Source organism: Eriocheir sinensis, chromosome 69 (genome assembly GCF_024679095.1).
Source record: "Eriocheir sinensis breed Jianghai 21 chromosome 69, ASM2467909v1, whole genome shotgun sequence".
In the NCBI taxonomy this organism is placed as follows: domain Eukaryota; kingdom Metazoa; phylum Arthropoda; class Malacostraca; order Decapoda; family Varunidae; genus Eriocheir; species Eriocheir sinensis.
In genome coordinates, this window is record NC_066577.1 from 6,017,671 (window position 1) to 6,045,208 (window position 27,538).

The 27,538-nt window shown below is 48.6% G+C and overlaps 1 protein-coding gene across 4 annotated transcripts in view; it reads left to right on the forward strand.

Annotated features, from left to right (window-relative positions):
* The window catches only part of LOC126988486 (heparan sulfate 2-O-sulfotransferase pipe-like), a 46,884-nt gene that overhangs the window by 1,880 nt on the left and 17,466 nt on the right, over positions 1-27,538 (forward strand). The window contains exons 2-3 of one of the 4 annotated variants that reach the window (XM_050846625.1): positions 873-940; positions 1,646-1,893. The exons of 1 other annotated variant lie outside the window; for it this stretch is intronic. In XM_050846625.1, the coding sequence (XP_050702582.1) occupies positions 873-940; positions 1,646-1,893 (316 nt within the window). Of the gene's footprint in view, positions 1-872; positions 941-1,645; positions 1,894-10,675; positions 10,962-16,156; positions 16,442-27,538 lie in introns of those variants that run through there. 2 more of the 4 variants (XM_050846628.1, XM_050846626.1) reach the window with 2 other exon arrangements.

The following is a 27,538-nucleotide window of genomic DNA, read 5'->3' on the forward strand; positions in this document are numbered from 1 at the left end:
AAGGAACGAAGGAAGGAAGGGAAGGAGAGAAAGAGGGGGAAGAAAGGAACGAAGGAAGGAAGGGAAGGAGAGAAAGAGGAGGAAGAAAGGAAGGAAGGGAAGGAGAGAAAGAGGAGGAAGAAAGGAACGAAGGAAGGAGAAGGAGAGGAAGAGAATGAAGGAGAAGGAAAGAATTAAGAAAAGAAGGAAGGAAGGAAGAGAGAGAGAGAGAGAGAGAGAGAGAGAGAGAGAGAGAGAGACAGACAGACAGACAGACAGACAGACAGACAGACAGACAGACAGACAGACAGACAGACAGAGAGAGAGAGAGAGAGAGAGAGAGAGAGAGAGAAAATACATTAACCTTTTTACAGTTGAAGATAAATTTAGGTGTGTGTGTGTGTGTGTGTGTGTGTGTGTGTGTGTGTGTCATTTCGCGGTATTTCCTTTTCTCTTTCTTTTTCCTAACCAAACTTAACCTCCTTTCTCTCTCTCTCTCTCTCTCTCTCTCTCTCTAATTCTCTCTCCTCTCTTCCTTCCTTCCTTCCTCTCCTTCTCCTTCCTTCCTTCCTTCCTTCGTTCCTTTCTTCCTCCTCTTTCTCTCCTTCCCTTCCTTCCTTTCTTCCTCCTCTTTCTCTCCTTCCCTTCCTTCCTTCCCTTCCTTCCTTCCTTCCCTTCCTTCCTTCCCTTCCTTCCCTTCCTTCCTTCCTTTCTTCCCCCTCTTTCTCTCCTTTCCTTCCTTCATTCTTTCTTTCTCCTCCTCTCCCCTCCTTCCTTCCCTTCCTTCCTTCCTTCATCCATTATTCCATCTTCCATAATTTACATATACTAATTTATTTGTTTACATAATCTTTGTTTACATCACGTGACCTTGACCTTTGACCTCCCCCCAGAGTGAGTGACCTCGTGTCGTGGGTCTGTGTACCAGTTACCCTTATGCTGTACCTCCATGTGTACTTAGGTATGTGTGTGTGTGTGTGTGTGTGTGTGTGTGTGTGTGTGTGTGTGTGTGTGTGTGTGTGTGTGTGTGTGTGTGTTCCTTCCTTTCTTTCTTTTCCTTCCTTTCTTCTACTTCTTCTTTCCTTCTTTCCTTCCTTCTCTCCCTTCTCTCCCTTCCTTCCTTCTTCCTTCTTTCTTTACCTTCCTTCCTTCCTCCTTCCTTCCTTCCTCTCTCTCTCTCTCTCTCTCTCTCTCTCTCTCTCTCTCTCTCTCTCTTCTCCTGTTCCCTCCTTTCCTTCCTTACTCCTCCTCTTCCTCTTCCATTCCCTCCCTTTCCTCTTTCCCTTCCCTTCCTTCTTTCTCTCCTTCCTTTCTCTCTCTCTTCCTACCTTCCTTTCCTTCCCTTTTTCCTTTCTTCCTTCCCTCCTTCTGTCTCTGTTCCTTTCTTCCTTCCTTCTTCTTCTTCTTCTTCTTCTTCTTTCCTTTCTTCCTTTCTTTCCTCTCTCCCTTCCTTCCTTTCTCCTCCCTTCTTTCCTCTCAACCCTTCCTTTCCCTCCTTCATTTCCTTCTCTTCCTCCTTACTTCCCTCCCTCCTCCTTCCCTCCTTCTCTTCCCCCTCCCCTTCCTTCTTTCTCTCTCTCCCTCTTCTTCCTCTTCTTTCTTTCCTCCTTCCTTCTCTCCCTTCCTCCCTTCCCTTCACTAACAACCACGATCTCTCCACCACCAGAGACAACCACCACCACCACTACCACCACCACCAACAACAACCCAACCAATCTACAACCCGTCCCTCCTCCTCTGAACGTGACCTCTCTGGCGCGACCTGACCTCCTCCTCGTGACCCCGATCCTCCGCTGCGGGTCAACCACTCTCCTGCACCTTCTGAACCTCCTCGCCCCCCGGAATGGTTTCAAATTTGCCCCCCGCCCCCCCCGGCAGGCGGAGTATGTCCACATCCCAAACGATAGAGTTCAGGTAAGGGGTTGGAAAGGGGAGGAGGAGGAGGAGGAGGAGGAGGAGGGAAGAAAGAAGGAAGGAAGGAAGGAAGGGAGGAGGAGGACGAGGAGGAGGAGGGAAGGGAAAGGAGAGAGATGGAAGAGAGAGGAAGGAATGGAGATTGAAGGAAGGAAGGAAGGGAGGGAGGAGGAGAAGGGAAGGAAGGAAGGAAGAGAGGGAGGAGGAGGAGAAGGGAAAGAAAGGGAGAGAAGGGAAGGGAAGGGAGGGAAGAGAGAAGGAAGGAAGGAAGGGAGGGAGGGGAAGGAGAGGTATAACTTGGTCTCTCTCTCTCTCTCTCTCTCTCTCTCTCTCTCTCTCTCTCTCTCTCTCTCTCCTTTTTCTCTCTCTCCAAATCTTTCCTCCTTCCTTTCTTTCTCTCCGTTAATTCCTTCTCCTCCTTCCCTTCTCTCTCCAAATCTTTCCTCCATCCTTCCTTTCTCTTCCTCTTCTTTCACTCCTTCCTCCCTTTCTTTCCTCCTCCTCTTTTTTCAAACAACAACAACAACAATAATAATAATAAAGCGTGTCGATGAGGTTTAGTTTAGTCAGCCTTAAAATTAACCCGTTTTCTATTCCTTTCCCTGTGTAGTAATCGTAGTAGGAGGAACACAAGTACACGTAATAGTAGTAACAGCTCCACTAGTTCGTCTCTCGCTCAGTGGTAGTCGTCGAAATATTAAAACCATTACACTGAGGAACAACAGTAACAACAGGAACAGCTATAGGCGATGCTTATCCATTCACGGTTATTCAGTCGTCGAAAAGCCGGACTCGCTGAGGACAAACACGATTTTTGGCCGGGTTTGTATTCTCTCTCTCTCTCTTGTTCCCTCCTTTCCTTCCTTACTTTCTCTCCCTTCTCTCCTCTTCCATTCCCTACCTTTCCTCTTTCCCTTCCTCCTTTCTCTCCTTCCTTTCTCTCTCTCTTCCTACCTTCCTTTCCTTCCTTTTTTCCTTTTTTTAGTGTTTACAGATATTTTTGAACCATCTATCGTCATTGATCAAAAGTTTTATATCTTCCCTGGGGTACTTTTGCGACCCTGGTGGTAGTGTGACCCTTCCTCTGCACCGTGAACCTAAAGAAACACATTTGACAAGGCTTTCGTAGGAGTTGTGGGCATTTCCAGGGGTAGTTTCGTGACCCTGGTGGTAGTGTGACCCTTCCTCTGCCGTGAACCTAAAGAAACACACTTATGACAAGGCTTTCGTAGGAGTTGTGGGCATTTCCAGGGGTAGTTTCGTGACCCTGGTGGTAGTGTGACCCTTCCTCTGTGCCGTGAACTTAAAGAAACACACATATGACAAGGCTTTCGTAGGAGTTGTGGGCATTTCCAGGGGTAGTTTCGTGACCCTGGTGGTAGTGTGACCCTTCCTCTGTGCCGTGAACCTAAAGAAACACACATTAAAACCAGACTGATCTCATTTTCGTCCTTTGCAAGTGACTTATGTGAAGGGTGGAGGCTTTTTTTTAATATATATCTATTTTTAAATCTTACATAGTGCAGAGAACAGCGACATTGTGATCTTGAATGGTGTTATCTCTCCTTACATTAGTTTTATCGTTTCTCCCTCTCTCTCCCTCTCTCTCCCATTCTCTCCCTGCTGTTGTTTGTTCTTCCTTTGTGTCCTTTGTGTCCTTATCTTACTGTGGTATCTTATCTTACGTCAATGTTATCTTACTCATGTTTCCTTTCTTTCTCTCCTCCCTTTCCTCCTTTCTCTCCTTTCCTTCTTCCCTTCTTCCTTATCTGACTATCATATTATAAGTAGTAGTAGTAGTAGTAGTAGTAGTGGTGGTGGTGGTGGTGGTGGTGGTGGTAGTAGTAGTAGTAGTAGTAGTAGTAGTAGTAGTAGTAGTAGTAGTAGTAGTAGTAGTAGTAGTAGTAGTAGTAGTAGTAGTAGTAGTAGTAGTAGTAGTAGTTCCTCTCAGTAGCAGTCGTGTAAATATTAAAACCAGTACAGTGAAGACCCACGGCACAAGGAGGAGCAGCCGTGGACGCTGTGTTTACATTCCCAGCCATTCACGCGTCCGAACTGCACGGCCAGCGAGGACAAACACGCGCGGAAAGATTATACATGTGTCGTATTCAATCCATGTCCGGTTAAATTCTTCCTAAGGTTAATTATTTTTGGAAGCCTGAGGCTCATCTTCAGTCACATATGCGTGTCATGCACATAATGGGTGCCCTGTGCATTAGCCAAATTTAAAGTTATTAAGTGTTACGCCTCGCCTCGTCTTCAAATCGATGAGGTTGGCACGTCTGACTAGTGAGCAGGCCTGTTGGCACCCCGCTGCGGGCCGCCTGAGTGCCCGTCTCTGGCACAGGCCCGTGCTGTACGGAGGGAGCATTCTACAAGGAAGGAAGGGTGTGGGTCTTCATACCAGCTGGAAAACTTCACTGAAAAAGACATAATTCTCTTGTAACGGGCTTGTCGGGGGGCGTTTAAAGGGTGTTGATTAAGACTTCAGTTGATAACGAACGGCACTTCCTTACCTGACGCCAGTGGTACCCTGCTTTAATAATTATAATAATGATAATAATAATGGTTTCATAATAAAACTGCATCACAGTGATGGAAATACTAATGGTTATATAAATAAAAGCAATACTAGAGTAATGATAATAATCACACCTTGTATGTACACACACTAAACATTAAGGTATTCATTCACCTAAGCCTTAAATCTATATAACCCAATATGAACCTACTCTTAGAAATTCTTAAAACTCCTACGAAAGCCTTGTCAAATATGTGTTTTTGGACGACGAAATGTCTTTTAATACTACCCTTATCTGGTGCTATACAGTGAACATACACACACACCATAACCGTCACCAACCCATTGCCACTAAGTTTAGGAGGGGAAGGAAGGAAGGAAGGAAGGAAGGAAGGAGAGGAAATGGAGGGGAAGGAAGGAAGGAAGGAAGGAGAGGGAATGGAAGGAAGGAAGGAATGAGAGGGAATGGAGGGGAAGGAAGGAAGGAAGGAATGAGAGGGAATGGAGGGGAAGGAAGAAGAGGGAATGGAGGGGAAGGAAGAAGAGGGAATGGAGGGGAAGGAAGGAATGAGAGGGAATGGAGGGGAAGGAAAGAAGGAAGGAAGGAGAGAGAATGGAGGGGAAGGAAGGAGAGGGAATGGAGGGGAAGGAACGAGAGGGAGTGGAGGGGAAGGAAGGAGAGGGAATGGAGGAAGGAAGGAAGGAATGAGAGGGAATGGAGGGGAAGGAAGGAAGGAAGGAAGGAGAGGGAATGGAGGGGAAGGAAGGAAGGAATGAGAGGGAATGGAGGGGAAGGAAGGAAGGAATGAGAGGGAATGGAGGGGAAGGAAGGAAGGAAGGAAGGAGAGGGAATGGAGGGGAAGGAAGAAGAGGGAATGGAGGGGAAGGAAGGAAGGAATGAGAGGGAATGGAGGGGAAGGAAGAAGAGGGAATGGAGGGGAAGGAAGGAAGGAATGAGAGGGAATGGAGGAAGGAAGGAAGGAAGAAGAGGGAATGGTGGGGTAGGAAGGAAGTAATGAGAGGGAATGGAGGGGAAGGAAGTAGAGGGAATGGAGGGGAAGGAAGGAAGGAAGGAGAGGGAATGGAGGGGAAGGAAGGAAGGAATGAGAGGGAATGGAGGGGAAGGAAGGAAGGAGAGGGAATGGAGGAAGGAAGGAAGGAAGGAGAGGGAATGGAGAAGGAAGGAAGGAATGAGAGGAATGGAGGGAAGGAAGGAAGGAAGGAAGGAGAGGAATGGAGGGGAAGGAAGAAGAGGGAATGAGGGAAGGAAGAAGGAATGAGAGGAATGGAGGGAAGGAAGAAGAGGAATGAGGGGAAGGAAGGAAGGAAGGAATGAGAGGAATGGAGGAAGGAAGGAAGGAAGGAGAGGGAATGGAGGGAAGGAAGGAAGGAATGAGAGGGAATGGAGGAAGGAAGGAAGGAATGAGAGGGAATGGAGGAAGGAAGAAGAGGAATGGAGGGAAGGAAGGAAGGAATGAGAGGAATGGAGGAAGGAAGAAGAGGAATGGAGGGAAGGAATGAGAGGAATGGAGGAAGGAAGGAAGGAATGAGAGGGAATGGAGGGGTAGGTAGAAGAGGGAATGGAGGGGAAGGAATGAGAGGGAATGGAGGGGAAGGAAGGAAGGAGAGGGAATGAGGGAAGGAAGGAGAGGAATGGAGGAAGGAAGGAAGGTAGGAGAGGAATGAGGGAAGGAAGGTAGGAGAGGAATGAGGGAAGGAAGGTAGGAGAGGAATTATGGAAGGAAGGTAGGAGAGGAATGAGGGAAGGAAGGTAGGAGAGGAATGAGGGAAGGAAGGTAGGAGAGGAATGAGGGAAGGAAGGTAGGAGAGGAATGAGGGAAGGAAGGTAGGAGAGGAATGAGGGAAGGAAGGTAGGAGAGGAATGAGGGAAGGAAGGTAGGAGAGGAATGAGGGAAGGAAGGAAGGAATGAGAGGAATGGAGGAAGGAAGAAGAGGGAATGGAGGGGAAGGAAGGAAGGAAGGAAGGAGAGGGAATGGAGGGGAAGGAAGAAGAGGGAATGGAGGGGAAGGAAGGAAGGAGAGGGAATGGAGGGGAAGGAAGGAGAGGGAATGGAGGGGAAGGAAGAAGAGGGAATGGAGGAAGGAAGGAAGGAAGGAGAGGAATGGAGGGAAGGAAGAAGAGGAATGGAGGAAGGAAGGAAGGAATGAGAGGGAATGGAGGGGAAGGAAGAAGAGGGAATGGAGGGGAAGGAAGGAAGGAATGAGAGGGAATGGAGGGGAAGGAAGAAGAGGAATGGAGGGAAGGAATGAGAGGGAATGGAGGAAGGAAGGAAGGAATGAGAGGAATGGAGGGGAAGGAAGAAGAGGAATGGAGGGGAAGGAATGAGAGGGAATGGAGGGAAGGAAGGAAGGAGAGGGGAATGGAGGAAGGAAGAAGAGGGAATGGAGGAAGGAAGGAAGGAATGAGAGGGAATGGAGGGGAAGGAAGAAGAGGGAATGGAGGGGAAGGAAGGAATGAATGAGGGAATGGAGGGGAAGGAAGGAGAGGAATGGAGGAAGGAAGAAGAGGAATGGAGGGAAGGAAGGAAGGAATGAGAGGGAATGGAGGAAGGAAGAAGAGGAATGGAGGAAGGAAGGAAGGAAGGAGAGGGAATGGAGGAAGGAAGAAGAGGGAATGGAGGGAAGGAAGGAAGGAGAGGAATGGAGGGGAAGGAAGGAAGGAATGAGAGGGAATGGAGGGGAAGGAAGAAGAGGGAATGGAGGGGAAGGAAGGAAGGAAGGAAGGAGAGGGAATGGAGGGGAAGGAAGAAGAGGGAATGGAGGGGAAGGAAGGACGGAGAGTGAATGGAGGGGAAGGAAGGAGAGGAATGGAGGGGAAGGAAGAAGAGGGGAATGGAGGAAGGAAGGAAGGAAGGAGAGGAATGGAGGAAGGAAGAAGAGGAATGGAGGAAGGAAGGAAGGAATGAGAGGGAATGGAGGAAGGAAGAAGAGGGAATGGAGGAAGGAAGGAAGGAAGGAAGGAGAGGAATGGAGGGAAGGAAGAAGAGGAATGGAGGGAAGGAAGGAAGGAAGGAAGGAGAGGAATGGAGGGAAGGAAGAAGAGGGAATGGAGGGGAAGGAAGTAGAGGGAATGGAGGGGAAGGAAGGAAGGAATGAGAGGGAATGGAGGGGAAGGAAGAAGAGGGAATGGAGGGGAAGGAAGGAAGGAAGGAGAGGGAATGGAGGGGAAGGAAGGAGTGGAGGGGAAGGAAGGAGAGGGAATGGAGGGGAAGGAAGGAGAGGGAATGGAGGGGAAGGAAGAAGAGGGAATGGAGGGGAAGGAAGGAAGGAAGGAGAGAGAATTGAGGGGAAGGAAGTAGAGGAATGAGGGGAAGGAAGGAAGGACGAGGGAATGGAGGGAAGGAAGAAGAGGAATGGAGGGAAGGTCGGAAGGAAGGAGAGGGAATGGAGGGGAAGGAAGAAGAGGAAATGGAGGGAAGGAAGAAGGAAGGAGAGTGACTGGATGGGAAGGAAGAAGAGGGAATGGAGGGGAAGGAAGGAAGGAATGAGAGGGAATGGAGGGGAAGGAAGAAGAGGGAATGGAGGGGAAGGAAGGAAGGAGAGGGAATGGAGGGGAAGGAGGGGACGGAAGAAGAGGGACTGGAGGGGAAGGAAGGAGAGGAATGGAGGAAGGAAGGGAATGAGAGGAATGAGGAAGAAGAGGGAATGGAGGAAGGAAGGAAGGAAGGAGAGGAATGGAGGGAAGGAAGAAGAGGGAATGGAGGGAAGGAAGGACGGAGAGGGAATGGAGGGGAAGGAAGGAGAGGGAATGGAGGGAAGGAAGAAGAGGAATGGAGGAAGGAAGGAAGGAAGGAGAGGGGAATGAGGGGAAGGAAGAAGAGGAATGGAGGGAAGGAAGGAAGGAATGAGAGGGAATGGAGGAAGGAAGAAGAGGAATGGAGGAAGGAAGGAGAGGGAATGGAGGGGCAGGAGGGGAAGGAAGAAGAGGGAATGGAGGGGAAGGAAGGAAGGAGAGGGAATGGAGGGGAAGGAATGGAGGGGAAGGAATGAGAGGGAATGGAGGGGAAGGAAGAAGAGGGGAAGGAAGGAAGGAAGGAAGGAGAGGGAATGGAGGGGAATGGAAGGAAGGCTTACAGGCTTAAAGAAGTAAATTTATTCAGCCTATCAAAACGAAGAATGCGAGGCGATCTAATAGAAGTGTTTGAAATGTTTGAAGGATTCAGTGATATTAATGCGGAAGATTACTTTACAATTGATCGATCAAATAGAACAAGAAGAAATCACAATTTGAAGATAAGTGGTAAAAGATTCTCGTCGCACGAAGCCAAACACTTCTTCTTCAATTGAGTTGTTAATGTTTGGAACTCTCTACCTTGTGATGTCGTTGATAGTACAACAGTTACGGCCTTCAAGAATAGATTAGACAAGTGTTTTGAATCCAACCAGCAACTAAGATATTACTCATTGTCGTAATAACGTTAAGTTCTTTCGAATACTGGTGTCCTTGTCCGCTTTTATCGCCCGGTTAATGGTAGCAGTAATGGTAGTTCTTTCCTCTTTCTTACATAATTTCCATGCAGTTTTTCCATGCTGCATGGTTCTTTTTCCTTTCCTGCCAGCTTTGGCTGGAGGGATGGGGGGTGGGGAGGAGCCTTCGCCTTTGCTGTCCTTCATCTTCCACCTTTGATTAGATAGTTAGTGTAGCTTGTCACAAACAGCCTCGTAAGGACCAGCAGGTCTGCTGTTGTTTGTTCTTCCTTTGTGTTTCTTTGTGAAGGAAGGAAGGAAGGAGAGGGAATGGAGGGGAAGGAAGGAAGGAAGGTGAGGTCGAATGAAGGGGAAGGAAGGAGAGGGAATGAAGGGGAAGGAAGGAGAGGGACTGAAGGGGAAGGAAGGAGAGGGAATGGAGGGGAAGGAAGGAGAGGGAAAGGAGGGGAAGGAGGGAAGGAAGGAGAGGAAATGGAGGGGAAGAAGGAAGGAAGGAGAGGGAATGGAGGGGAAGGAAGGAAGGAAGGAGAGGAAATGGAGGGGAAGGAAGGAAGGAGAGGGAATGGAGGGGAAGGAAGGAAGGAAGGAGAGGGAATGGAGGGGAAGGAAGGAAGGAAGGAAGGAGAGGGAATGGAGGGGAAGGAAGGAAGGAAGGAGAGGGAATGGAGGGGAAGGAAGGAGAGGAAATGGAGGGGAAGGTAGGAAGGAAGGAAGGAGAGGGAATGGAGGGGAAGGAAGGAAGGAAGGAGAGGAAATGGAGGGGAAGGAAGGAAGGAAGGAGAGGGAATGGAGGGGAAGGAAGGAAGGAAGGAGAGGGAATGGAGGGGAAGGAAGGAGAGGAAATGGAGGGGAAGGAAGGAAGGAAGGAAGGAGAGGGAATGGAGGGGAAGGAAGGAAGGAAGGAGAGGGAATGGAGGGGAAGGAAGGATAGGAAATGGAGGGGAAGGAAGGAAGGAGAGGAAATGGAGGGGAAGGAAGGAAGGAAGGAAGGAAGGAGAGGGAATGGAGGGGAAGGAAGGAAGGAAGGAGAGGGAATGGAGGGGAAGGAAGGAAGGAAGGAGAGGGAATGGAGGGGAAGGAAGGAGAGGAAATGGAGGGGAAGGAAGGAAGGAAGGAGAGGGAATGGAGGGGAAGGAAGGAAGGAGAGGGAATGGAGGGGAAGGAAGGAAGGAAGGAGAGGAAATGGAGGAAAAGAAGGAAGGAAAAAAAAATAGGAAATGGCAGAGAAGCGTTAATCTTACGTTATCTTGTGCTATCTTAGGTTAGTGTTATCTTACGCCTGTGTTATCTTACGCCTGTGTTATCTTACGTGTCTTGAAGTAGTGTCACCTCACGTTAGTGTTAATAATATATATATAAAAAAGAAAAAGTGTACGTACGTGAGGTTTAGTTAAGTCCGCCTTGAAATTGACCCGTTTTCTGTGACGAGTGGGCGGCGGCGCCTGAAAGAAAACTGACCACCTGAGGGAAGGAAGGAAGCGTAGTAGTAGTAGTAGTAGGTTAGTAGTTATAGTAGTAGTAGTAGTAGGTTAGTAGTTATAGTAGTAGTATAGTAGTAGTTCCCCTCTCTCTCTCAATAGTAAGATGCCCTTGGTGCCGTTCAGTGGGTACGGTTCGTAAATTTGCTAAGGGTAACTCTGCTAGGTTGGGGCATATGGCCGTAAACGCTTCCTTCCCTCACATCCGGTGTTTCCTAAGGCTTAAAAGGAGATAAGTCGTCTTTTCATGACTCGTATTTTAGGTTCACGGCACAGAGGAAGGGCCACACTACCGCCAGGGCCATGAAACTATCCCTGGAAATGCCCACAACACCTACGAAAGCCTTGTCGCGCCGCACCGCCCTAGGCCTATGGCGGTGACCACTTCCTGGCTTTACCTGGGTGACTCAGGCAGAGGGAAGGAAAGGAGAAGAGGAGACTGAAGAGAAGCGTTATCTTGGGTTAGTGTCAGTGTTCCTCTCTCTCTCACTGTGGCAGTCGTCGAAATATTAAAACCAGTACACTGAAGACCCACGGCACGAGGAAGGCAGCCGTGGACGCTGTGTTTACATTCCCAGCCATTCACGCGTCCGAACTGCACGGCCAGCGAGGACAAATAGGTGTTGGTTCTCGCACAGCACGGTGTTCTGGTTGCTGGACAAGATAAACGCTGGCCAAGGGACAACCGTGTAGTGAAACACTTTTCCTACAATCTTTATTTTTGTAATTCTGCTGAAGCAGTAAGCAATCTATACAGTACCTACTGACAGTGTCACGCCTCCATGTTGACAGACCGATGGTAGTGGCCATGTCGGCTCCCCGCTGTCTGGCTATATCATTTGCTAGGCCCGTGCTGGCTCCTGTAATGTGTTTTTATAGGTTCACGGTACAGAGGAAGGGTCACACTACCACCAGGGCCACGAAACTATCCCTGGAAATGCCCATAACACCTACGAAAGCTTTGTCAAATGTGTGTTTCTTTAGGTTCACGGTAAAGAGGAAGGGTCACACTACCACCAGGGCCACGAAACTACCCCTGGAAATGCCTATAACACCTACGAAAGTGTAATGCCCCGACGAGCTTATTTTCCATCCTTTCTATTTCCCAACACGGCCTCTGCGTGTATCGAAACACACGAGAAATTAATCAAGACAAGGAGAGGGTATTCCCCGGCTGCCTGGGATTGAACCCGCGACCAGCGTGACGGGAGAGCCACTCATTACCGAGTGGGCCAAAGAGGTACCCCCCTGGCTAAGTGGGTTATGGGAGGCTGGGTGACTCTGGCAGAGGGAAGGAAAGGAGAAGAGGAGACTGAAGAGAAGCGTTATCTTGGGTTAGTGTCAGTGTTCCTCTCTCTCTCACTGTGGCAGTTGTCGAAATATTAAAACCAGTACACTGAAGACCCACGGCACGAGGAAGGCAGCCGTGGACGCTGTGTTTACATTCCCAGCCATTCAGGCGCTCAAACTGCACGGCCAGCGAGGACAAACAGGTGTTGGTTCTCATTTGACCTTGTGCAGTGAAATACTTCACCAACCATCTTGATTATTTTTGTAATTCTGCTGAAGCAGTAATCAATCTATACAGTATCTTCTGACAGTGTCACGCCTCCATGTTGACAGACCGATGGTAGTGGCCATGTCGGCTCCCCGCTGTCTGGCTAATCATTTGCTAGGCCCGTGCTGGCTCCTGTAATGTGTGTTTCTGTAGGTTCACGGTACAGAGGAAGGGTCACACTACCACCAGGGCCACGAAACTATCCCTGGAAATGCCCATAACACCTACGAAAGCTTTGTCAAATGTGTGTTTCTTTAGGTTCACGGTACAGAGGAAGGGTCACACTACCACCAGGGCACGAAACTACCCCTGGAAATGCCCATAACACCTACGAAAGCTTTGTCAAATGTGTGTATCTTTAGGTTCGCGGTACAGAGGAAGGGTCACACTACCACCAGGGCCACGAAACTACCCCTGGAAATGCCTATAACACCTACGAAAGCTTTGTCAAATGTGTGTTTCTTTAGGTTCGCGGTACAGAGGAAGGGTCACACTACCACCAGGGCCACGATACTACCCCTGGAAATGCCCACAACACCTACGAGAGCCTTGTCAAATGTGTGTGCTTAGGCGACGAAGCTTTTTAAAATACGACCCAAAGATGAACGATGGATTGAAAAGAAAGACAGAGAAGAGAAGGAAAGAAAAATGCAGGGAAGGAAGGAAGGAGAGGGAATGGAGGGGAAGGAATTGAGGAAGGAAGGAAGGAGAGGAAATGGAGGGGAAGAAGGAAGGAAAAAAAATAGGAAATGGCAGAGAAGCGTTAATCTGATGTTATCTTGCGCTATCTTAGGTTAGTGTTATCTTACGCCTGTGTTATCTTACGCCTGTGTTATCTTACGTGTCTTGAAGTAGTGTCACCTCACGTTAGTGTTAATAATATATATAAAAAAAAGAAAATGTGTATATACGTGAGGTTTAGTTAAGTCCGCCTTGAAATTGACCCGTTTTCTGTGACGAGTGGGCGGCGGCGCCTGAAAGAAAACTGACCACCTGAGGGAAGGAAGGAAGCGTAGTAGTAGTAGTAGGTTAATAGTTATAGTAGTAGTAGTAGTAGTATAGTAGTAGTAGTTCCCCTCTCTCTCAATAGCAAGATGCCCTTGGTGCCGTTCAGTGGGTACGGTTCGTAAATTTGCTAAGGGTAACTCTGCTAGGTTGGGGCATATGGCCGTAAACGCTTCCCTCCCTCACACCCGCTGTTTCCTAAGGCTTAAAAGGAGATAAGTCGTTTTTCGTATTTTAGGTTCACGGCACAGAGGAAGGGCCACACTACCGCCAGGGCCATGAAACTATGCCTGGAAATGCCCACAACACCTACGAAAGCCTTGTCGCGCCGCACCGCCCTAGGCCTATGGCGGTGACCACTTCCTGGGTGACTCTGGCAGAGGGAAGGGAAGGAGAAGAGGAGACTGAAGAGAAGCGTTATCTTGGGTTAGTGTTAGTGTTCCTCTCTCTCTCACTGTGGCAGTCGTCGAAATATTAAAACCAGTACACTGAAGACCCACGGCACGAGGAAGGCAGCCGTGGACGCTGTGTTTACATTCGCAGTCATTCACGCGTCCGAACTGCACGGCCAGCGAGGATAAAGACGTGTTGGTCCTCGCTTGTCATCGTGTAGTGAATCACTTCATCTACAATCTTTATTTTTGTAATTCTGCTGAAGCAGTAAGTAATCCATACATTAGCTACAGTCAGTGTCACGCCTCCATGTTGACAGACCGATGGTAGTGGCCATGTCGGCTCCCCGCTGTCTGGCTATATCATTGGCTAGGCCCGTGCTGGCTCCTGTAATGTGTGTTTCTGTAGGTTCACGGTACAGAGGAAGAGTCACACTACCACCAGGGCCACGAAACTATCCCTGGAAATGCTCATAACACCTACGAATGCTTTGTCAAATGTGTTTCTTTAGGTACACGGTACAGAGGATGGGTCACACTACCACCAGGGCCACGAAACTACCCCTGAAAATGCCCATAATACCTACGAAAGCCTTGCCAAATGTGTGTTTCCTTAGGTTCACGGTACAGAGGAAGGATCACACTACCACCAGGGCCACGAAACTACCCCTGGAAATGCCCATGACAAGGCTCTCGTAGGTGTTTTGGGCATTTCCAGGGGTAGTTTCGTTCGTTTCGTTTAAAGGTTTATTGTACAAAAAATACACCAATACATATACAATAATAAAAAAAAATATATATATATATATATATATATATATATATATATATATATATATATATATATATATAAATATATATATATATATATATATATACATTTGTTATAAAAAGTGTACAAAGCGGGCATCAGCCCGCCGGTGTTTGCTTGGTCAGGTGGGCCTCATGTGGGTGTAGTGGCGGTGACGCATCTGTGTTCCTCGTCACTATGGGTGCGAGGAACACAAAGGAACACAAAGGAACACAAAGGAGGTGCCGCCCTGAGCACCTCGAGCAGCAGGTCTGGTGGCGAGCGCTGGAGCAGGAGGGCAACCTTGACCTCCCGGCTGCTCAGCAGGCCGCCGGGTGCAGGCTGGGTGGCGGGCTCTGGGGCTGACCCAATGGCTGACCTGAGTCGCGCGGTGGCCGGGCACGACAGCAGGTAGCGCACCAGCGGGCGGCGGCTGTGTCTGCCGCAGTGGGCACACTCCTGCCCCTGGAAACCGTCCTGGAGCTGCTCCCTGGTGCTGTAGCCCAGCCTGACACGCTGCAGCAGAACCCCGTCTGCCCTGGGATGCTGCTGGGCGTCATCCAGGGGGTGGTAGCCGGTGGCGATGGAGTACCACGCCGCCTGCTTCTTCCAGCCTTCTAGCCCGGTGGCTCTGATGCGCCTGCCAGGATGCAGCGTGCCTCGCCTCAGCCTTGGCCTGCTGCAGGCTGAGCGGCACTCGCCTGGTGATGGTGGGGCCCGCAGCGGCCCTCTTGGCGGCCTCGTCCGCAGCCTCGTTCCCGCGTACCCCCACGTGGCTGGGGATCCAGTGGAGCCTGACGCACTTTCCCTGCGCGGCGAGGCTCTGCAAGCTGCCAAGCACGGAAGTGACGAGGCCCACGTTGTCGGTGACGAGCGGACGCTGCAGGGCTTCCAGCCCCGCCCGGGAGTCTGTGTGTATGACGACGGTCAACTCCGGGCGGGCCTGGGCGTGCTCCAGGGCGAGGAGGAGGGCGGCCAGCTCCGTCTGGAGGGTAGAGCAGTGGTATGCCGTCCTACACAAGAGCCTCGTCTCTCCGGTGATGGCAGCAGCGCCCGTTCTGCCGCTCACTGGGTCTACCGAGCCGTCCGTGTAGTAGACGGCGCTGCCTGGCTCGGTGACCTGCGCCATGGACATAAGGGCGCGCTGCCGCAGCTCCTGGGCGATGCAGAGGGCCTTGCTTGCTGGCATCGGCGTGGCGGTGAAGGGAGCGATGGACGGTTCCCACGGGGGCGGGGGGTGGAAGGAGGGAGCGGGGACATCGGCCTCCCGCCACCAGCCGAGTGTGCGGGTGAGTCCGTGGACGGCTGAGGTGGTGTGGATGAGCCACGTGTTGTTTCCGAGCACCTCCCTGCCTTGTGCCATGGCCGTCCGCAGTCTCCGCTGCGCCACGCCCTCCTTGTCTCGGAGGAGGATCCTGGCCACGCTGCAGGCGACGACGTACTCCACCCTGGAGGCGAGGGGCACCAGTCCGGCTTCGCTCTGCATCACGCACGCGCTGCACCATCTCGGCGCCCCCAGCATGACCCTCAGGGCGGAGTTCTGCGCGACCTCGAGTTTCTTTTGTTGGCTGTAGGAGAGGGAGACGAGGACAGGGGCGCAGTAGTCCACCAGGGGCCGTACTGCCTGCACATAAAAGAGGCGCAGGACGGAGAATGTGGCTCCCGCACCAGTAGTGTGACCCTTCCTCTGTACCGTGAACCTAAAGAAACACATTTGACAAATCTTTCGTTAATGTTATGGGCATTTCCAGGGGTAGTATCGTGGCCCTGGTGGTAGTGTGACCCTTCCTCCGTACCGTGAACCTAAAGAAACACATTTGACAAATCTTTCGTTGGTGTTACGGGCATTTCCAGGGGTAGTTTAGTTTAGTCCGCCTTTAAATTGACCCGTTTTCTGTGACGAGTGGGTGGCGGCGCCTGAAAGAAAACTGACCACCTGAGGGAAGGAAGGAAGCGTAGTAGTAGTAGTAGTAGGTTAGTAGTAGTATAGTAGTTCCCCTCTCTCTCTCAATAGTAAGATGCCCTTGGTGCCGTTCAGTGGGTACGGTTCGTAAATTTGCCCACAACACCCACGAAAGCCGTGTCGCGCCGCACCGCCCTAGGCCTATGGCGGTGACCACTTCCTGGCTTTACCTGGGTGACTCAGGCAGAGGGAAGGAAAGGAGAAGAGGAGACTGAAGAGAAGCGTTATCTTGGGTTAGTGTTAGTGTTCCTCTCTCTCTCACTGTGGCAGTCGTCGAAATATTAAAACCAGTACACTGAAGACCCACGGCACGAGGAAGGCAGCCGTGGACGCTGTGTTTACATTCCCAGCCATTCACGCGTCCGAACTGCACAGCCAGCGAGGACAAAGACGTGTTGGTTCTCGCTTCTCTTCGTGTAGTGAAACACTGTTCCTACAACCTGTATTTTTGAAATTCTGCTGAAGCAGTAAGTAATCCATACATTAGCTACTGACAGTGTCACGCCTCCATGTTGACAGACCGATGGTCGTGGCCATGTCGGCTCCCCGCTGTCTGGCTATATCATTGGCTAGGCCCGTGCTGGCTCCTGTAATGTGTGTTTCTGTAGGTTCACGGTACAGAGGAGGATTCACACTACCACCAGGGAAACGAAACTACCCCTGGAAATGCCCATAACACCTACGAAAGCCTTGCCAAATGTGTTTCTTTGGGTACACGGTACAGAGGAAGGATCACAATACCACCAGGGTCACGAAACTACCCCTGGAAATGCCCATGACAAGATTCTCGTAGGTGTTGTGGGCATTTCCAGGGGTAGTATCGTGGCCCTGGTGGTAGTGTGACCCTTCCTCTGTACCGCGAACCTAAAGAAACACATTTGACAAAGCTTTCGTAGGTGTTATGGGCATTTCCAGGGATAGTTGCATGACCCTGGTGTTAGTGTGACCCTTCCTCTGTACCGCGAACCTAAAGAAACACATTTGACAAAGCTTTCGTAGGTGTTATGGGCATTTCCAGGGGTAGTTTCGTGTCCCTGGTAGTAGTGTGATCCTTCCTCTATATCGTGAACCTAAAGAAACACACATTTGACAAAGCTTTCGTTGGTGGTATGGGCATTTCCAGGGATAGTTTCATGGCCCTGGCGGTAGTGTGGCCCTTCCTCTGTGCCGTGAACCTAAAATATGAGTCATGGAAAAACGACTTATCTCCTTTTAAGCCTTAGGAAACAGCTGATGTGAGGGAAGGAAGCGTTTACGGCCATATGCCCCAACCTAGCAGAGTTACCCTTAGCAAATTTCAGAACCGTACCCACTGAACGGCACCAAGGGCATCTTACTATTGAGAGAGAGAGGGGAACTACTACTACTATACTACTACTACTACTACTACTACTATAACTCCTAAACTACTACTACTACTACTATAACTCCTAAACTACTACTACTACTACGCTTCCTTCCTTCCCTCAGGTGGTCAGTTTTCTTTCAGGCGCCGCCGCCCACTCGTCACAGAAAACGGGTCAATTTAAAGGCGGACTTAACTAAACCTCACGTATATACACTTTTCTTATATATATATATATATATATATATATATATATATATATATATATATATATATATATATATATATATATATATATATATATATATATATGTAATGAGGTATATATATAGGGTTTTCCTGGGCAAGGCTCCTAATCCTCGAAGATCTGTTTTTCCCTATTTCTCCTAAATAGTTGGTCAGAAGATATTCACAATCATTGGTTTAAGACCTTTATTCTTCCTTCACTTGTGGTAGCGTTGAACTAATTCTCATTCAGATTACATCAGGGAAGAAAAATATCCTTTTGGTAGCGTTGAAGACTTAATTACAGTAGTCAATAATGGCCGAATGAATCCCTTGATCCTCTTAACTCATTCACCAGAATACAATAATGGGCGTTAGGCTTGTTTGGATGTTACACGGGTTCACAGTCTCCTTCACCTAGCGAGGGTGATATTGTTCACAAACGTGGCACGAAAAACAGTTCACTGGTGCTCACATGGGCATAAACAATCTTACAATCTCCTATATCCTGGGTATAATACAGCCTAACCAGCAGACAAAGGGGACGAACCAGGTGGTTACATCCTCGTTAAAGAGAAATACTGCACAGCCCTGCTGCTCCGTGGACTAAACACCCTACGTAGCCAATACGTGTATCATACCGAACACACCCGAGACACGCACGTGACAGACCCTTTATCTCCACTCACTTCCCTGTCCGGGGGAAGAGCCAAGGCGTGTCTGTTAGTGTTTGCACCGCACAAATACAACAATGAGAAAATATATCTATAATATGAACAGGAATTACTTCACCTCAGAGAGACGCACCTGTCCGGGGGAAGAGCCAAGGCGTGTCTGTTAGTTAGTGGTGGGCAGGTACCGGTACCAGTACCGGTACTAACGGTACCAGCTTAACGGTACGGTACCGGTACCAGATTGCTCGGTACCGGTACCAGTTGCTCGGATTTATTGGATTTATTGATAATTCTTCATGTCCGATTTTTTTTTTAGGTTGCTAATAAATATTGTTATTGTTATTAGACTATGATCGAGTACATCCATAATAACTATACATGCTATTTTTTTATCGAAAAAATAAATATTCACTTCATTCAGAGAGAGAGAGAGAGAGAGAGAGAGAGAGAGAGAGAGATCACCACTTAGTGAGTGGATATCTCGGTGATATGGGTAGTGGGTACTCGATCATAGTCTAATAACAATAACAATATTTATTAGCAACCTAAAAATGAAAAAGAATCGGACATGAAGAATTATCCAGTAACTCCAATAAATAAATCAAATAATGGAAACGGGAGCTGTGATGGAAACGGAAAGCAGGACAAAATGGTGGGAACTTGGGGAGACGGTCAGCGGGGCAGTGACTCAGCGTCTACACACAGGGCCCATACCACATACCCATACCGTCTACGGCACTTTACTCGTCGCATGATATTGGTATAATGGTTCCCCTGAATAGCAAGGTGAAAAATTCTAACTAGAAGCTACTATCTTGTATTAAAATTATACCCATTATCTCCTATGGAACCGATCACCTACTTTCTGCAGGCGTCAGCATGTATGTCTGTCTGTCTGTCCGTCTGTCTCGGGGGTGTGAGCATCACGCAAGAATAATTCAATGTTACTAATAATTCTTACATTAACTTAAATGCTACTTACATATATATTATTAACACTAACGTGAGGTGACACTACTTCAAGACACGTAAGATATCACAGGCGTAAGATAACACTAACCTAAGGTAGCGCAAGATAACGTAAGATTAACGCTTCTCTGCCATTTCCTATTTTTTTTTCCTTCCTTCTTCCCCTCCATTTCCTCTCCTTCCTTCCTTCCTTCCCCTCCATTCCCTCTCCTTCCTTCCTTTCTTCCCCTCCATTTCCTCTCCTTCCTTCCTTCCTTCCCCTCCATTCCCTCTCCTTCCTTCCTTTCTTCCCCTCCATTCCCTCTCCTTCCTTCCTTCCTTCCCCTCCATTCCCTCTCCTTCCTTCCTTCCCCTCCATTCCCTCTCCTTCCTTCCTTTCTTCCCCTCCATTCCCTCTCCTTCCTTCTTCCCCTCCATTTCCTCTCCTTCCTTCCTTCCTTCCCCTCCATTCCCTCTCCTTCCTTCCTTCCTTCCCCTCCATTCCCTCTCCTTCCTTCCTTACCTTCCATGCACTCCCTGTCCTTCCTTCCTTCCCCTCCATTCCCTCTCCTTCCTTCCTTCCTTCCCCTCCATTCCCTCTCCTTCCTTCCTTTCTTCCCCTCCATTTCCTCTCCTTCCTTCCTTCCCCTCCATTCCCTCTCCTTCCTTCCTTCCTTCCCCTCCATTCCCTCTCCTTCCTTCCTTTCTTCCCCTCCATTCCCTCTCCTTCCTTCCTTCCTCCATTCCCTCTCCTTCCTCCTTCCTTCCCCTCCATTCCCTCTCCTTCCTTCCTTTCTTCCCTCCATTCCTCTCCTTCCTTCCTTCCTCCCCTCCATTCCTCTCCTTCCTTCCTTCCTTCCCTCCATTCCCTCTCCTTCCTTCCTTCCTTTCCTTCCCTCCATTCTCCTCCTTCCTTCCTTCTTCCCCTCCATTCCTCTCCTTCCTTCCTTCCTTCCTCCATTCCTCTCCTTCCTTCCTTCCTTCCCCTCCATTCCCTCTCCTTCCTTCCTTCTTCCCCTCCATTTCCTCTCCTTCCTTCCTTCCTTCCCCTCCATTCCCTCTCCTTCCTTCCTTCCTTCCCCTCCATTCCCTCTCCTTCCTTCCTTCCCCTCCATTCCTCTCCTTCCTTCCTTCTTCCCCTCCATTCCCTCTCCTTCCTTCCTTCCTTCCCCTCCATTTCCTCTCCTTCCTTCCTTCCTTCCCCTCCATTCCCTCTCCTTCCTTCCTTCCTTCCCCTCCATTCCCTCTCCTTCCTTCCTTCCCCTCCATTCCCTCTCCTTCCTTCCTTCCTTCCCCTCCATTCCCTCTCCTTCCTTCCTTCCTTCCCCTCCATTCCCTCTCCTTCCTTCCTTCCTCCTTCCTTCCCTCCATTCCTCTCCTACCTTCCTTCCCTCATTCATCTCCTACCTTCCTGCCCTCATTCCTCTCCTTCCTTCCTTCCTTCCTCCCCCTCCATTCCCTCTCCTTCCTTCCTTCCTTCCTTCCCCTCCATTCCCTCTCCTTCCTTCCTTCCTTCCTCCATTCCTCTCCTTCCTTCCTTCCTTCCCCTCCATTCCCTCTCCTTCCTTCCTTCCTTCCCCTCCATTCCCTCTCCTTCCTCCCTTCCTTCCCCTCCATTCCCTCTCCTTCCTCCCTTCCTTCCCCTCCATTCCCTCTCCTTCCTTCCTTTCTTCCCCTCCATTCCCTCTCCTTCCTTCCTTCCTTCCCCTCCATTCCCTCTCCTTCCTTCCTTCCTTCCCCTCCATTTCCTCTCCTTCCTCCCTTCCTTCCCCTCCATTCCCTCTCCTTCCTTCCTTCCTTCCTCCATTCCTCTCCTTCCTTCCTTCCTTCCCCTCCATTCCCTCTCCTTCCTTCCTTTCTTCCCCTCCATTCCCTCTCCTTCCTTCCTTCCTTCCTTCCCCTCCATTTCCTCTCCTTCCTTCCTTCCTTCCTTCCCCTCCATTCCCTCTCCTTCCTTCCTTCTTTCCTTCCCCTCCATTCCCTCTCCTTCCTTCCTTCCCCTCCATTCCCTCTCCTTCCTTCCTTCCCCTCCATTCCCTCTCCTTCCTTCCTTCCTTCCTTCCCCTCCATTCCCTCTCCTTCCTTCCTTCCTTCCTTCCCTGCATTTTTCTTTCCTTCTCTTCTCTGTCTTTCTTTTCAATCCATCGTTCATCTTTGGGTCGTATTTTAAAAAGCTTCGTCGCCTAAGCACACACATTTGACAAGGCTCTCGTAGGTGTTGTGGGCATTTCCAGGGGTAGTATCGTGGCCCTGGTGGTAGTGTGACCCTTCCTCTGTACCGTGAACCTATAGAAACACACATTTGACAAAGCTTTCGGAGGTGTTATGGGCATTTCCAGGGGTAGCATCGTGGCCCTGGTGGTAGTGTGACCCTTCCTCTGTACCGTGAACCTAAAGAAAAACACATTTGACAAAGCTTTCGTAGGTGTTATGGGCATTTCCAGGGGTAGTATCGTGGGCCTGGCGGTAGTGTGACCCTTCCTCTGTACCGTGAACCTAAAGAAACACACATTTGACAAAGCTTTCGTAGGTGTTATGGGCATTTCCAGGGGTAGTATCGTGGGCCTGGTGGTAGTGTGACCCTTCCTCTGTACCGCGAACCTAAAGAAACACACATTTGACAAATCTTTCGTTGGTGTTATGGGCATTTCCAGGGGTAGTTTAGTTTAGTCCGCCTTTGAATTGACCCGTTTTCTGTGACGAGTAGGTGGCGGCGCCTGAAAGAAAACTGACCACCTGAGGGAAGGAAGGAAGCGTAGTAGTAGTAGTAGTAGGTTAGTAGTTATAGTAGTAGTAGTAGTAGTAGTAGTAGTAGTAGTAGTATAGTAGTAGTAGTTCCCCTCTCTCTCTCAATAGTAAGATGCCCTTGGTGCCGTTCAGTGGGTACGGTTCGTAAATTTGCTAAGGGTAACTCTGCTAGGTGGTTGCATAATATCGTAAACGCTTCCTTCCCTCACATCCGGTGTTTCCTAAGGCTTAAAAGGAGATAAGTCGTCTTTTCATGACTCGTATTTTAGGTTCACGGTACAGAGAAAGGGTCACACTACCGCCAGGGTCATGAAACTACCCCTGGAAATGCCCACAACACCTACGAAAGCCTTGTCGCGCCGCACCGCCCTAGGCCTATGGCGGTGACCACTTCCTGGGTGACTCAGGCAGAGGGAAGGGAAGGAGAAGAGGAGACTGAAGAGAAGCGTTATCTTGGGTTAGTGTTAGTGTTCCTCTCTCTCTCACTGTGGCAGTCGTCGAAATATTAAAACCAGTACACTGAAGACCCACGGCACGAGGAAGGCAGCCGTGGACGCTGTGTTTACATTCGCAGTCATTCACGCGTCCGAACTGCACGGCCAGCGAGGATAAATACGTATGGTTCTCCTCGGTTCTTGGTCAGGAATGCATGTCTAGTCATTATGTTATTTTTGAAATCAAGTCTCGTATGATCTACTTGCAGTGCCACGCCGCCCTGTTGACAGACCGATGGTAGTGGTCATGACGGCTCCCCGCTGTCTGGCTATATCATTGGGTAGGCCCGTGCTGGCTCCTGTAATGTGTGTTTCGTAGGATCACGGGACAGGAAGGGTCACACTACCACCAGGGCCACGAAACTACCCCTAGAAATGCCCATAACACCTATGAAAGCTTTGTCAAATGTGTGTTTCTTTAGGTTCACGGTACAGAGGAAGCGTCACACTACCACCAGGGCCACGAAACTATCCCTGGAAATGCCCATAACACCTACGAAAGCTTTGTCAAATGCGTGTTTCTTTAGGTTCACGGTACAGAGGAAGAGTCACACTACCACCAGGGCCACGAAACTATCCCTGGAAATGCCCATAACACCTACGAAAGCTTTGTCAAATGTGTGTTTCTTTAGGTTCACGGTACAAAGGAAGGGTCACACTACCACCAGGGCCACGAAACTACCCCTGGAAATGCCTATAACACCTACGAAAGCTTTGTCAAATGCGTGTTTCTTTAGGTTCACGGTAAAGAGGAAGGGTCACACTACCCCCAGGGTCATGAAACTATCCCTGGAAATGCCCACAACTCCTACGAAAGCCTTGTCAAATGTGTGTTTCCTTAGGTTCATGGTACAGAGGAAGAGTCACACTACCCCCAGGGCCATGAAACTATCCCTGGAAATGCCCACAATTCCCACGAAAGCCTTGTCGCGCCGCACCGCCCTAGGCCTAAGGCGGTGACCACTTCCTGGCTTTACCTGGGTGACTCTGGCAGAGGGAAGGGAAGGAGAAGAGGAGACTGAAGAGAAGCGTTATCTTGGGTTAGTGTTAGTGTTCCTCTCTCTCTCACTGTGGCAGTCGACGAAATATTAAAACCAGTACACTGAAGACCCACGGCACGAGGAAGGCAGCCGTGGACGCTGTGTTTACATTCCCAGCCATTCACGCGTTCAAACTGCACAGCCAGCGAGGACAAAGACGTGTAGTTCTCTTTGAACATGTGCAATCAAACACTATTCCTACAGTGTTATTTTTGGAAGTCTGCTGAAGCAACAATCAAGCCTTGTATTATCTATTTGCAATGCCACGCCGCCCTCATGAAACTATTCATGGAACTGCCCACAACTCCTACGAAAGCCTTGCCAAATGTGTGTTTCTTTAGGTTCACGGTACAGAGGAAGGGTCACACTACCACCAGGGTCATGAAACTACCCCTGGAAATAGCCATAACACCCACGAAAGCCTTGTCAAATGTGTTTCTTTAGGTTCACGGTACAGAGGAAGGGTTACACTACCACCAGGGCCACGGAACTACCCCTGGAAATGCCCACAACACCTACGAAAGCCTTGCCAAATGTGTGTTTCTTTAGGTTCACGGTACAAAGGAAGGGTCACACTACCACCAGGGCCACGGAACTACCCCTGGAAATGCCCACAACACCTACGAAAGCCTTGCCAAATGTGTGTTTCTTTAGGTTCACGGTACAGAGGAAGGGTCACACTACCACCAGGGTCATGAAACTACCCCTGGAAATGGCCATAACACCCACGAAAGCCTTGTCAAATGTGTGTTTCTTTAGGTTCACGGTACAGAGGAAGGGTTACACTACCACCAGGGCCACGGAACTACCCCTGGAAATGCCCACAACACCTACGAAAGCCTTGCCTAATGTGTGTTTCTTTAGGTTCACGGTACAAAGGAAGGGTCACACTACCACCAGGGTCACGGAACTACCCCTGGAAATGGCCATAACACCCACGAAAGCCTTGTCAAATGTGTGTTTCTTTAGGTTCACGGTACAGAGGAAGGGTTACACTACCACCAGGGCCACGAAACTACCCCTGGAAATGGCCATAACACCCACGAAAGCCTTGTCAAATGTGTGTTTCTTTAGGTTCACGGTACAGAGGAAGGGTTACACTACCACCAGGGCCACGAAACTACCCCTGGAAATGGCCTGGGTTGAAAGAGATGAAAATATAAGAATGCTTCTCTTCCATTCCTTCCCCTCCATTGTTCATATTCGTCTGAGGACAAATGAAGCTGGGATAGTGTAAGCATTAATATATACTAAATTTTCACTTCCTGCAATTATATTCTCACTAAAACACAGATAGTAATAATAAGAAAATGATATCCATAAGGTTTAGTTTAGTCGACCTTAAAATTAACCCGTTTTCTATGACGTTCTTTGTGCTATCTTGGCGTTGGTAGGAGTTACATAAGTAGTAGTAGTAGAAGCTGTAGTAATAGTAGCAGTAGTAGTAGTAGGTCCCTTTTCTTCCTTCTCTTCCCTTTTCCCTTCTACTCTAATCTCCTTATTCCCATTTCCTCCTTCTTTTCCTTTCATTCTCCTTCCATTTCTCTCTCTTCCATTTCTCTTCTTCCTTCCCATCCTCGCTAAAAGAAATGATAATAAAAAAGAATTAGGTGTCCATAAGGTTTAGTTTAGTCGGCCTTGAAATTAACCCGCTTGCTGTGACCTCCTTTGCGTAGTAGTAGTAGTTGTAGTAATAGTAGCAGTAGTAGTAGTAGTAGGTCCTTTCTCTTTCTGTAGTAGTCGTCGAAATATTAAAACCAGTGTCGTGAAGAAAGCAGTATGGGATAAAACAGCAACAGAAAGCGGGTGTCCATTCCCTGTCAACCACTCGCTCAAAACCCAGACTCAGCGAGAATAAAACTGACTAACGGTTTGGTGGTCTTCGCAATCTTAAAGTTTTTGTAGCAGAGAGTATCTCTGAATTTTTAAACTCTATTGATAAAATGGCTCTTTTAATGGTTACACGTCATCTTCCATTTGTGTTACTTTGTGTTGGCTTATGTTGCGTTTGCTTCGACAACGAGTTGGTTAACGTTCAAGGGAGGGGGGAGAGAGAGAGAGCGATATATCTTGGGTTATGTTCAGGAAATGTTGAGTCTCCTTGGATTAGAGTTAGCTCACGTTCAAGAGAGAGAGCGATATATCTTGGGTCATGTTCAGGTAATTATAAGTATTCTTTGATGAGTGTTAGATCATGTTCAAGAGAGAGCGGAAGGGAAGGAGAGAGAGAGAGCGGAAGGGAAGGAGAGAGAGAGAGCGGAAGGGAAGGAGAGAGAGAGAGCGGAAGGGAAGGAGAGAGAGAGAGCGGAAGGTCAGGAGAGAGAGAGAGCGATATATCTTGGGTTATGTTCAGGTAATTATAAGTATTCTTGGATGAGTGTTAGATCATGTTCAAGAGAGATCGGAAGGGAAGGAGAGAGAGAGAGCGATATATCTTGGGTTAGTGTTAGCTCACGTTCAAGAGACAGCGGAAGGGAAGGAGAGAGAGAGAGAGAGAGAGCGATATATCTTGGGTTATGTTCAGGTAATGTTGATTATCCTTGAATTAGAGTTAGCTCACGTTCAGGAGAGAGACCTTGAGTAATGTTGAGTATTTTTGGATTAATATTACTTCACGTCGAAAAAAGAGAGAACTTGGATTAAGGTACATATTTTCAACTTAAGTCCAAATATACTTCGATTTATAGATGAACTCGAGTCCTTTGTGTTTACTCGGTTCGAAATACAAGTTCTTATTTATTGATTTAACCTCCAAAATTTGTTGAAGGGAAGAGAAAGAAAAGGAAGGAAAGGGAAGGGTAGGGAAGAAGAGGGGAGGAAAGGGAAGGGAAGGAAAGGAGAAGGGAAGAGAAAGAAAAGGAAGGGAAGGGAAGGAAAGGAAAGAGAAGGGAAGAGAAAGAGAAGGAAGGGAACGGAAGGAAAAGGAGGGAAGGGAAGGGTAGGGAAGAAGAGGGGAGGAAAGGGAAGGGAAGGAAAGGAAATGGAAGGGAAGAGAAAGAAAAGGAAGGGAAGGGAAGGAAAAGGGGGGAAGGGAAGGGAAGGGTAGGGAAGAAGAGAGAGAGAGAGAGGGAGAGAGAGAGAGAGATGGATATGGAAGAGAAGCGTTATCTTGAGTCAATGTTATCCTGCTGTTATCGTACCTTCCTTTCCTCCCTCCCTCCATCCTAATCTTACTGTATCATATCTTTCGTCAATGTTACCTCACCTATTCTTTCTCTTCCTCCTTAAAAACCCTTCATCCTTAAATTCCCTTCCTCCCTTAAGTCATAATATCAATAGTAGTAGTAGTAGTAGCTGGGATAGTGTTCTCATTTACATATATCAAACCTACACTTCCAATCCTTACTAAAACACAAACAAGAAAATAATAATGTGTCCGTAAGGTTTAGTTTAGTCAGTCTTGAAATTAACCCATTTTCTGTGAAGCCTGTGAGCGCAGTGACGGCGGTAGTAGTTTCCCTTTCCTCCCCTCTTCTTCCCTACCCTTCCCTTCCTTTTTCTTCCCTTCCCTTCCTTTTCCTTCCCTTCCTTCCTTTTCCTTCCCTTCCCTTCCCTTTCCCCTTCCTTCTCCTTACTTTTCTTTTTCTTCCCTTCTCCTTTCTAGCAGTAGTAGTAGTAATAGTAATAGTAGTAGCTCCTCTCTATCAGTAGTAGTTTTCGAAATATTAAAATCAGTACCAGGAAGAAATAAATCATGAGGCAAAACAGATATAGCCGGTGGTTTTGCATTCACGGTTACTCAGGCGCTGAAAACCTCAACTCAGCGAGGATAAATACATCTCGTGCTGGTCCTCAACGAACTCTTGCATCCTTTTATAGGAAGTAGTATTTTACTGAATTTTTTGAAGACCGATAATGAGATATTGAAATTGTTACGTCTATACACTTAACGAATATGTTCTTCATTGTTATTTTGGGATTGTGTTATGAGGTATCGTTTGTGTACTTAGATATGTGAGTTTACGTTAGTGTGTGTGTGTGGAGAACGATATTGTTATGAGAGAGAGTCCTTCAT